We start from the raw sequence: 11,353 nt of genomic DNA on the forward strand, positions 1-11,353 counted from the left end.
TGAATATACATGCATGTATATTCCACGAACATTCATGTTAGGAATGTTCACCTATGTATATTCCCAGGATATTCCCGCAATGTTCTGTATATTTTCTGCATTCTGGGATATTCATAGAATATCAAATGCTATCTGGGATGTTAGCATTTAATGCCGGATGCTGATAAGAGAGCGATTTAGTTTACAAATGCATATTGAAATTACCACCTTGCCCCAAATGAGGTCATCGTTTGAAAATCTGGGGCTTTCGGGATATTAAGTCCTCGTCTGATGGCGTTTGGTCTAAGCGAGTTAAAAAAATCCTTCACCTTCCGCTTTTTTTGGGCCAAAAATCAACTTTTTACGAGTGTGTTTAAGCTCAATGCAAATCCTTCGGCCTAAGACCTAAATTAGCTCGTTGAATGCCTCGTTTCTTCGCGATCAAAAAGGTGTATTACTAAAACCTCGCGTTAGAATCCCAGAGTTTTTTCCCCAATTCACTCAACAATGATTAGAAACATTTCCATAACTGTGTGATTTTTTCCCCAAGCATTTCGTAGGCAGCGCCAGATGTTTCCAACCGTCGTTTCCTCTCTCATCGAAAGAAGATCAATGCAAAGAAGAATTTACGCACAATCCAGATAATATTCAGAGCATATTGTCGAATCTAGAATTGTCGAAAGCGCAGCATGCTGATGCTAATGAGAATAATCATTGGAGTCTGAGCCATGAGACCAGTTGGAATCAGTCGAGCAGCTGGCAGAAGAAAGGATCCGCAATGTACGGCTATAAAGGCAGTAAAGGGCAGCAAATCGTGCAGGTGGCGCCTCAGAGGATCAGCCTGAAGTTGCGAGCTAGTCAGTGTTTAATGTGATTTTTTTATTAGGAACTTTTGGTTGATTGTTGCGTTTTCATTAGGGCAATCGTACAGTATATTCATGAGCTACACCCAAGCTGAGGACTATCCAGTGGATCTTTACTACCTCATGGACCTCAGTAGGTCGATGTTTGACGACAAAGAGAAACTGTCTCTATTGGGCGACCAATTGGCCACCACTATGCAGCGGGTCACGTCGAACTTTACATTGGGATTTGGGAGTTTTGTGGATAAAGTGGTGATGCCGTACGTCAGCACCCTGCCAGAAAAGTAAGTTGGGCTTGTTTGGTAAGCGCCGCATCAGTTAGGAAGTCTTTTTTCTGATATCTGATCTTGGTTATGTTTTTAGCGTATAATGTGCCGTTGTTTTTTTAAATGTTTTTTCCCAATTTTTATCTGTAGGCTGATAAGGCCCTGTGACGTGTGCGTGGCACCCTACGGATTTCACCATCATATGAGTTTGAGCACTAACACTTACATGTTTTCAGTAAGTCTTTTTTACACGGTCGATTGATACCTTCTTCTCATCTATCTAGTTTCATTCGCTACTGCGTCTAGCTATTCATAGAGACCTCTGGGTATGCATGAGTGTTTGATGTATTAGCTGTGGTAACATTTCCATGAGTTGTGATTATTTTAGGGCAGGGATGAGCAACTCGCCCGCACATGCTATAAGATTTTTTGCATATGCGGGAAAAACATGCACGCACTTAGACACGAAACTTAAAACAACAACAGAATGTATTTAAATTCTTAAAGGTTTTCGCCGGATTTAGCTGTGAAAGCTAATTGTATTTTTGGTGAGTTTTTCTGGCCAAAAAATGTAACCATTTGCTGATGGGTTGAGCATTTTTTTACTGCAATTTTGATAGATAAAATAACTTTGGGAGTGGATAATTTCTGATTGTTTCAAGCAATTTTCTGAGGAGTAAACGTCCAGACTAGGCCTGGGTAACTCAGTGAATTTTTAGGAGTTGGCGCAGTGGTACGCAAATGGTTTGGTAACTCAGTTCCGTTGCTGGGAAAATGTTGATGACTTTTTACCTGTTTTATTTTAAGGGCCATTTATTAATATTTTTAAAATTTCTTCAAAATTTCACAAATTTCCAGTTTTAGCCAAGTCAGTCTTTCTTCTAAATGCTCAATTTTCGAAAGTGGTAAGGTATTTTCCGCCAAAAATTATGTAATAAATTTCGAATCCTTCGTAGCTTTGTAAACACTTTTGAAATCCCTTTCCAGCTTCGAATTTGGAACAAAAATCGAATGATTTTCTATCAAAAAACGGGCAGAATAAGCGAGTGTTTATAACAGATTATTTGGAAATTTCGTCATCTTCATTCCTCTGAAGACTGTAGAGTTTGCTAAAAAAATGTGTTTTTTTTTTAGTTTTGACTGAATTTTTTTCCCTTTACTTTCTACTCAAAAACGCTCTATTTTGAAGTTTCACTTAAAGGTTACAAGATAAATTTATAGCTGTAAACATTTTTCAAAAACTTTTTTCAATGTCGAATTCGGGACAAAAACGAAAATAAATTTCTCCTGTTTTTTCCCAAAACCGATCACAAAATTAAAAGTTTTTAATCGAAAACGCAAAACAAAAACATTATTTTCTGATAATTTTCGTCTTTTCTGACAATAATGGGGTCTTTTCAGCAAAAAATAAAATTAATTTTGCTAGAAAATTCGCCTCATTCATCGGTTTGCAGAGAACTTTAGAAAACCCATTTCAGCTTCGAATTTGCACCAAAACCAAATAATTTTATTCAGTTTTTTGCCGAAAGTAATTAGGATTATATTTAAAAAACGACCAGAGAGCAAAAGTTTTAAAAAAATATTTGGAAAATTTGCCGCTCTCATCGCTCTGAATCATTGTAAAGTTCCAACGCAAAAATCGCATTATTTTTTAGTTTTACATAAAATACTGGCAATTTTCAGGTACTTTCTGTGAAAAATTATAAGATAAATTTTATTGGAAGACTCGCCTCCTTAAGCGCAAAAAATGTTTCAAACATTTTTGCAGCTTCGATAATAATTATTTCTATGTCTTTTTCCAAAAATATTTCCCCGAACTGAAAAAGCGAAAGTTTATAGTCATTTATGTGGAAAACTCTTGGAAACTGGAGTTGCTTCACTTTTAGGTCAATGTTTCTAAACAACACTGTCTCTAAACAGCAAATCTGCGTTTTTCCTAACGTTTTTCTGTAAAATACTGGCAAACAGAATCTTTTATGAAAAAAAATTAAGACATCGATTTTACAAGAAAACTCGTCGACTTTCTTTGGGCTCAGTTCTGTTGCTGGGAAAATCTCGATTACTTTCTTTTAGTTGTTTGAGCCAAGTAGTAAAATGTTACTCAGAAAAAATGTTAATGACCCTTTTTTCCACACACTGATTTTACTGGATAAATGTCCAAACTGTATGATTTTTGTTCGTCAATGTTTTCGTCAAAATTCGGTACCTCGGATGGATTTTCTACAAGGCGGCAAATAAAAAAATGCAAAATTTGGCTCAAAGTTTGGCATGCTCCTAGTTGGACAAAAATGAGAGATTTTATGGATCTCAACTTCAAAAGTTTACAGGGAACCCAACAGCTCGAAACGGTTTTTGATTTTTTTCGCAATATCCTTTGTTTACAGAGTGGTCTCAAAAAATTTACTTGGTCTCATGGTCATCATCATGGTCTTGCAGCGATAAATTTTCTGCTCTTGGTACGATTTTCACAGTCTTGAGCTCATGTTGAAGCTAGAACTTCATATAAAATTTAAGAGAAAATCCAAACCAGAATTGCCCCCGAAATCTGTGATTCTGGAAGATTTTCAAGTGAAGTTTGCTTTCAAATATTTCGTTCATTTATACAACCCGGTATATTTTTTTTTTCCGAAAAGTCAGCATCGGTTTAGAAGAAAAAAAGTCATCTCACAAAATTTCTGCGACATTTTTCGAGATACCAGGGCCCGTGGCGTTGAAATAAAAAAAAAAGGTTTTTTGCCCAGCTAAGAGCGTCTGGAACCTTGACCAATTTTGCATTGTTTCATGTACTAACCGAAAAAGAATTGCACTAAATAACGCTTCAAATTCATCAGTGGACTTTTAATTTGAAGAGCAATTTGTATAAATGTAGTGTTTTGAGTTGTGGCCCGCGCGCAATTTTTGGATGTATAGTTGGTGAAAAAAGGTTGCTTGTCCCTGTTCTTGGTATAGAATCGCTATTTTGGCTCGTTTTTTGCCCCGAAGGGCTGAATCGTTAAAATCACTGAACCTTTGCAATCAATAACCCCAATGGCTATTCTATACAAAAAATCAACTATAAATATTAGTAGTCCAAGAGAATCGAGAATGATATGCGGATGTGTCCAAGCATGAATGCATGTAAGGTAGCTAGAGGATGTTGGGTGCTGAACATAATGCCGGATAGGTTTCTCAGGCCTATAGATCTAGAACGAAACTGAAGTGGCCTGGAAAAGGGGCACAGGAACTTGGGCTTTGATTAATCAGGGGCGGTAAACCCTTGCTTCCTGTTCCCTGCGAGATTCGTTGGCGTTTTGTATAAATCCAACGTAAAATTTCAGTAGCAAAGTGTTAATTATAGGTGTGTTAACTCGTTCCATGCATCTTGATGTTAGCCTTGTTTATGGTTTGTAGTTTAGAGCATCCTTGCGATCAATGCGCTGGCCCCTACGGCTACAAACACATGATGACCTTGTCTCAAAACACCTTTCAATTTTCCGTAAGTGAATGGGCACATTTGCCGCTGACCAATTAACTCCTCCTCGTATTATTATTTGGCTTTAACGTTTTCTATTAAAAAACTGTAACCGCCGATTTTAATACTTTCTAGATTATTTTAACCATGAGTTTTCCCTCGATTACTTTGCGCTCAATGCGAATTTATCCCGATTGGTTTGAACTAACTGGGTTTTTCTTTGGAGGTTTTACCCTTCAGGTGGCCTCTTTTTTTCGGGCATGGTTTGCATGGGGTTTTCCTGTTTTTTAGATGTGAAACCGCTAATCCTTGTACAGCCAGTTTTCCTTGTTTTTAATGCACACATTAGGCAGGTTAATTCATGTTCACGCCCTTTTACTAATTTGTATATTTCATGTATTTATCATATAGTTTAACCCTCTTTGGCCGCCAATGGCTTTTAAATTGCACTAATTTCAAACGAGGAAAAGCTGTTGATTTAAAGCCCGTGTCCCATGCATCCCTTGGTACGATGATACGATGGTACAAAAGTGTTTCTATTGGTTGGAGATCTGTCAATTCGTACGACGACGGACGAATTGACAGATGATACGATGGTGTGTTTCTATTGGTTGGAGGTCTGTCAATTCGTACGACGACGGACGAATTGACAGATGATACGATGGTACGAAAGTGTTTCTATTGGTTGGAGATCTGTCAATTCGTCCGCCGTCTTACGAACGGAGGACGAAGTGACAGATCTCCAACCAATAGAAACACTTTCGTACCATCGTATCATCTGTCAATTCGTCCGTCGTCGTACGAATTGACAGACCTCCAACCAATAGGAACACTTTCGTACCATCGTATCATCGTACAAATAGATGCATGGGACACTGGCTTAAGGGCTTTGGCGGGAGACACTAACCAATTAACACTCACACATGTTTATTTTACATGGATTACATGGCTTTCATCTGTTGTTATCGATTTATCTAGCGAATGGTGAAGCAGGCGAATGTTTCTGGGAATCTGGATGCTCCTGAAGGAGGCTTTGATGCCATTATGCAGGCGGTAGTTTGCCGCAACCAGATCGGCTGGAGAGAAAAGGCCAGGCGATTGTTGGTGTTTTCTACCGATGCCAGTTTTCATTATGCTGGCGATGGAAAAGTAAGAAGTGCTGAAAATAGGTGAACCTTGTAATGAAAGTTATATTTTAGTTAGGCGGCATTGTGAAGCCAAACGATGGAAGTTGTCATTTGTCGCGCGAAGGCTACTACAGCGAGTCGTCCTATCAGGATTATCCTTCCATCGAACAAATCAATTTGGCCGTGAAGAAAAATGCCATCAATGTGATTTTTGCGGTCACCGGTAACACTATTGGCGTGTATGAGCAGCTGGCAAAGCACATAGAAGGCGCATCTGTGGCCAAGTTGGAAAAGGACAGTTCCAATATCGTGGAGCTGATCAAGGAGCAATACGAGCAGATTTCCTCATCGGTAGAAATGAAGCATAATGCTTCCAGTGCTGTGAGCATTCGGTTTTTCACCAATTGCCTCAACGCTTCTGGAACGGTGGTTAATACGAATAAATGCGGAAACATCAAGGTAGGGCTCAGGACCTTAACTTACTGCTGGGTTTCCTCATGTTTTTTTTTATTTATTTCAACTGATTGCAGGTTGGTGATGTGATCAATTTCAAAATCGACATTGAGGTCCTCAAGTGCCCGAAAGAGCGAAAAGATCGCTTCCAAACTATCCAGATCTACCCAGTAGGGATCAACGAAAGCCTGATCATTGACTTGGAAATGCTGTGCGAGTGCAACTGCGAAAAGCCTGGCGATAAGGTAAACCCCCGAGCAGCGCCCTGCAAGTTTGTGCTTGAACTGTTCGATTGTTTGCCAGTATTACCAAGAAAACGCGCCGGCTTGCGGCCTGCATGGTACCTACAAATGCGGCATTTGCGACTGCAACCCGGGAGCATTCGGGAGACACTGCGAATGCAGCGGAGACGAAATAGCGAAGCATCCGAAAACAATCGGCTGCGCTCCTCCAAACAGCACAACAGGAATTGAGTGCTCCGGCAGGGGCACATGTATTTGCGGACGATGCGATTGCGAGTCTAGAGGATTGGGTACTGAGGTAAGCCAAGCAATGGCAAAAAATTACGAAAATTCTCAAAAAACTTCTAGTTGCACATTTTTTCCTCTCCTCCTCACAAAGCTGTTATGTTTAGAAAATCTATGGGGACTACTGTGAATGCGACAACTTCAGCTGTGAAAGACACATGGGTGAACTTTGCAGCGGCGAAACTCATGGAACTTGCGACTGTGGCGTCTGCAATTGTAAGCCTGGATGGACGGGGTCGAATTGTGCATGTGAAGAATCGAATGCTGGCTGCTATCCGCCCGATGTGATCGAAGGGGAGATTTGCTCCGGCCATGGAATGTGTGTGTGCGGGGCCTGCGTGTGCGAAGATACCCAAGAAAGTCGATACTCTGGCAAATTTTGCGAAAAGTGCCCGGTGAGTTTTCATCTGCTCATGATCAGGCTTTAAAAGCCCTGTTTCGGGCGCTAAATGTATGAGGCTGATGGATTATTGGAAGTGGTTCGGAGCGATAGCAGAATTTGCGCGCGATTTCCTGCTGGGGAACATTGTTTAAAATTTTGGATTTATTTTCCTGGGGTTCAGTCAAAATGTGAAATAAAAATGTTCATATCGTTTATTTCATATTACGTTTCGGCGAGATCAGATTTAAAATTCAACACAAACTACAAATAGTTGTGGTTGTCGTTCAAACTATAATAATAATAATTGTTTAAGTAATCAAAGAAAGTGCAAAAAGCGGTTTTTAAGCGCGCGACTTTTGAACCATTGATGCTATTGAAAGAAAGTGTTTTTCAAGTATTCAAAATATTTGTTTGCTTACAAAAACCAAAAAATCACCGACTGTAGCTTTTTTTTTTTTAATTATCTATAATCACTTTAGTTTTGCTTCTGAAGAATCGTACTATCACTTTTTTTGAAGGTCTTTGTACACGTTATAAGTGTGAGTAATAAGCTGAAAATCAGGAATTTTTAATGTTAAACGTTACAGGGTAMATTTTTGTCAGRTAAAATTTCCRAATCGGTTGCTTAATTGCTATAATTTTCTGCAAATTGTATGCGTTTAATTATTGCTCATAGCAATACCAAAAAAATCATAGCAATTAAGTAACTAATGTGGAAATTTTCTCTGAAATTAATTTACCCTTTARCTTYTATCATACAAAACTCCTTTSATTTTCAACTTGAGGTTTAAACAATTGACCCTTCAGTAATAAATATTTCCTTTATTGTACGTTGTAGTATAACTTTACGAGTAAAATAGACCCTCAAAGAAGTCTCCGACGTCGCTAAACAAAACTTATTTGGAATCTGGCAAGAGCTTTTCTTACATAACAAACAGGAATAAACAAAAACATGAATATTTTAATTTATACAACTCATAAAGTGTACAAAGACCTTGAAAAAAAGTAATAGCACGCTTTTTTCGAAGCAAAACTAATTTAATTATAGAACATTTAAAAAAGCGATCAAATCGGCGGTGTTTTTCGTTTTTTGAGTAAACAAATGAATGGATTTTAATTTAGTTGAATATGAATGAATATTTTAAGCTAAAAGTTAAACAACTTATAAAGTGTACAAAGACATTCCAAAAAAGTAATAGCCCGCTGTTTTAGGAGCAAAACTAAATTAATCATAGAACATTTAAAAAAGGGCTCGAATCGGCGATTTTTTTTGAGCTTACAAATGAACGGATTTTAATTTAGTTGAATATGAATGAATATTTTAGGCTAAAAGTTAAACAGCTCATAAAGTGTACAAAGACCTTCAAAAAAAGTAATAGTATCACGCTTTTTAGAAGCAAAACTAAATTAATTATAGAACATATAAAAAAGCGCTCGAATCGGCGGTTTTTTCCGTTTTTTGAGCTAACAAATGAACGGATTTTAATTTAGTTGAATGTGAATGAATATTTTAGGCTAAAAGTTAAACAACTCATAAAGTGTACAGACCTTCAAAAAAGTAATAGCACGCTTTTTTAGAAGCAAAACTAAATTAATTGTAGAACATTTAAAAAAGCGCTCAAATCGGCGGTTTTTTTCGTTTTTTGAGCTWACAAATGAACGGATTTTAATTTAGTTGAATATGAATGAATGTTTTAAGCKAAAAGTTAAACAACTTATAAASTGTACAAAKACCTTCARAAAAAKTAATAGTAGCACGCTGTTTTAGAAGCAAAACTAAATTAATTRTAGAACATTTAAAAAAGCGATCAAATCGTCGGTTTTTTTYGTTTTTTGAGCTTACAAATGAACGGATTTTGATTTAGTTGAATATGAATGAATATTTTAAGCGAAAAGTTAAACAACTTATAAAGTGTACAAAGACCTTCAAAAAAAGTAATAGTAGCACACTTTTTAGAAGCAAAACTAAATTAATTGTAGAACATTTAAAAAAGCGTTTAAATCGGCCGTTTTTTTTCGTTTTTTGAGCTAACAAATGAACGGATTTTAATTTAGTTGAATATGAATGAATATTTTAAGCTAAAAGTTAAACAACTTATAAAGTGTACAAAGACCTTCAAAAAAAGTAATAATAGCACGCTTTTTAGAAGMAAAACTAAATTAATTGTAGAACATTTAAAAAAGCGATCAAATCGTCGGTTTTTTTCGTTTKTTGAGCTWACAAATGAACRGATTTTAATTTAGTTGAATATGAATGAATATTTTAGGCTAAAAGTTAAACAACTTATAAAGTGTACAGACCTTCAAAAAAGTAATAGCACGCTTTTTTAGAAGCAAAACTAAATTAATTGTAGAACATTTAAAAAAGCGATCAAATCGGCGGTTTTTTCGTTTTTTGAGTAAACAAATGAAAGGATTTTAATTTAGTTTGTCTGATAAAAGTATTCAACTTTTGTTCAAGCGTTTTTTTGCACTTTCTCTGATTATTGAAACAATGTGACATCGTCCCGAACAACTTCCAATAATCGTTTAATAATCGTTTTTTGAGCTCCTTTGAGTAAGCGGTTTGTAAACTAGCGACTGAGATTCTCAAATTAATTCCTAATTGTCGCTGAAAATTGTCCAATAATTTTCTGCGGCTTTCAGACATGCCCGGACCGCTGCTTGGAGTATAGAGACTGCGTCCAGTGCCAAATGTACCATACCGGGCCTCTTAAGGAGCCCGAGCTTTGCAGTGCCAATTGCACAAATGTGCCTGTTCCAATCGCTGTCGATAAAGTGGAAGGTACGTGGATTTTTGAGTTAGCCCGTGGCATATTTGGCTGGAAAAATGTTTTGGGGAATTGAAACTGCAAGTTGTTTTGCGGAAAGTTGATTTATTCAAAATGTTCAAGTTTTATCAGCGTGGGGCACTTGTCGACTGGTGGACACCCCGCTGTATTTCCAGATTCTTCCTTTTAAACTAAGACAAGCGGGACTATACACTATACACACTGTCCAGAAGTCGGTGAACGACGCGTAATGTTTGTAGCTACAATTTAACGATGAAATAACTATAGTAATACTTTGAGACTCCTTAAATCGCATATATGAACAGTAAACTTAAGAACGAGCAAACGGCTCCTGCTAGCACTGCGGATATCACAATCATTATGGTGACTGAACTTTTCTCCTCCTCTGTATGCACCCTGAAATTGGAGAATTTGATGTGACTCTCCCTAAACTTTGAAGGTGCTTACGTTGTGGGAACCAGCGTAACGCATAAGCTGATCAGGTAGCCGTTGGAGAAGGAAAAGATGATGATGAACAAAATGTAGGGCACGTCGAAGAACAGAACTGGCAGATTCACTCTGGGTAGGGCGTTCGAAAAGAGGAACAGCGGCAAAAAGGACATTCTAGCCACTGCTATCGCCAGAATAAGCAGCTGGTTATCCGGCTGAAATTGATCGGTGTTTTTCAACATTTCAGTGCTTTTGCTATTGTCTTTACCTGTCTGACTTTGCCGGCCAGCACACGGCCGCATAAATCACACAGACTGGCAATTAGGAATGTTATCACAGGAACAAAGTACATTTCTGGAATACATATGCATGTGTGAGGAAGGATTTTGAAGCAACTTGGAGAAACATCAACTTACCAGCCCAAGGGTCGCCCCCTTTTCCGGTTGTCTCTTGCGATACCACTAGGGACATAAAACCCGGATACACGATGGCAGTCGTTCCCACAACGATGATCAACGAGCTGACGCACATCTTTGTAGATGTAGATGAGGCTCGAATAATGCTCCATATTCTCGGAAAGAACTTTCGGTGAGCGAACGTTACTTCCACGTTGGGATCGTTGCCCACATTGTAGATAAAGTATTGAGAATTCCGTTTCGAGTACCAGTAAACCGCTATTGTGACTAATACCAGCAAAGTACCTGCAATGAATAGTCTTATACAGGGTTATTCGCGCTATACGGCACGGAAGTTTGCGGCTAAACCGTTTGATTTTTAAGAAGTATTATTTTATGAATTGTCCGACGCCTGCCGAGCGCACATTTTTAAAATATTTTTGTAATGTACAGGGTGTCCCAAAGGCTCTAAAGGTATCAAAGTTGCAGATTTTTAAATGTCTAATTTTCACGTGTCAAATGCTTTAGAATTATTTAAGTTATGTAAGCGTAATTTATAGTGAAGTGTAACAAGATATAATATTTTATATCCCAATGATAATAAACTTACCATGTTACAGGGTCTACACAAATTTAAACTAATCAAATAAGAACTTCAAGTGGCTCTAGCTTGATTAATTTAAATACAA

The 11,353-nt window shown here is 37.7% G+C and overlaps 2 protein-coding genes across 6 annotated transcripts in view; one reads left to right on the forward strand and one right to left on the reverse strand.

Moving 5' to 3' along the window:
- The window catches only part of LOC109545435 (integrin beta-PS), a 21,511-nt gene that overhangs the window by 4,250 nt on the left and 5,908 nt on the right, over positions 1 to 11,353 (forward strand). Inside the window, exons 3-11 of one of the 2 annotated variants that reach the window (XM_019916129.2) lie at positions 530 to 836; positions 898 to 1,126; positions 1,259 to 1,343; positions 5,538 to 5,708; positions 5,759 to 6,145; positions 6,217 to 6,384; positions 6,443 to 6,679; positions 6,774 to 7,061; positions 9,695 to 9,833. In XM_019916129.2, coding sequence (XP_019771688.1) covers positions 530 to 836; positions 898 to 1,126; positions 1,259 to 1,343; positions 5,538 to 5,708; positions 5,759 to 6,145; positions 6,217 to 6,384; positions 6,443 to 6,679; positions 6,774 to 7,061; positions 9,695 to 9,833 — 2,011 coding nt within the window. Of the gene's footprint in view, positions 1 to 529; positions 837 to 897; positions 1,127 to 1,258; positions 1,344 to 4,498; positions 4,584 to 5,537; positions 5,709 to 5,758; positions 6,146 to 6,216; positions 6,385 to 6,442; positions 6,680 to 6,773; positions 7,062 to 9,694; positions 9,834 to 11,353 lie in introns of both variants that reach the window. The other variant, XM_019916130.2, reaches the window with a different exon arrangement.
- Positions 9,905 to 11,353, reverse strand: part of LOC109545437 (equilibrative nucleoside transporter 3) — a 5,019-nt gene continuing 3,570 nt past the window's right edge. For all 4 annotated transcript variants that reach the window (XM_019916132.2, XM_019916134.2, XM_019916135.2 and 1 more), the window contains 4 exons: positions 10,686 to 10,970; positions 10,538 to 10,623; positions 10,288 to 10,484; positions 9,905 to 10,236 (listed from right to left, as the gene is read on the reverse strand). In XM_019916132.2, coding sequence (XP_019771691.1) covers positions 10,125 to 10,236; positions 10,288 to 10,484; positions 10,538 to 10,623; positions 10,686 to 10,970 — 680 coding nt within the window. In that variant the 3' untranslated portion in view covers positions 9,905 to 10,124. The remainder of the gene's footprint in view (positions 10,237 to 10,287; positions 10,485 to 10,537; positions 10,624 to 10,685; positions 10,971 to 11,353) is intronic.

This window comes from Dendroctonus ponderosae, unplaced genomic scaffold (genome assembly GCF_020466585.1).
Source record: "Dendroctonus ponderosae isolate FM_Combo_2020 unplaced genomic scaffold, Dpon_F_20191213v2 Dpon_F_20191213_5, whole genome shotgun sequence".
Classification (NCBI taxonomy): domain Eukaryota; kingdom Metazoa; phylum Arthropoda; class Insecta; order Coleoptera; family Curculionidae; genus Dendroctonus; species Dendroctonus ponderosae.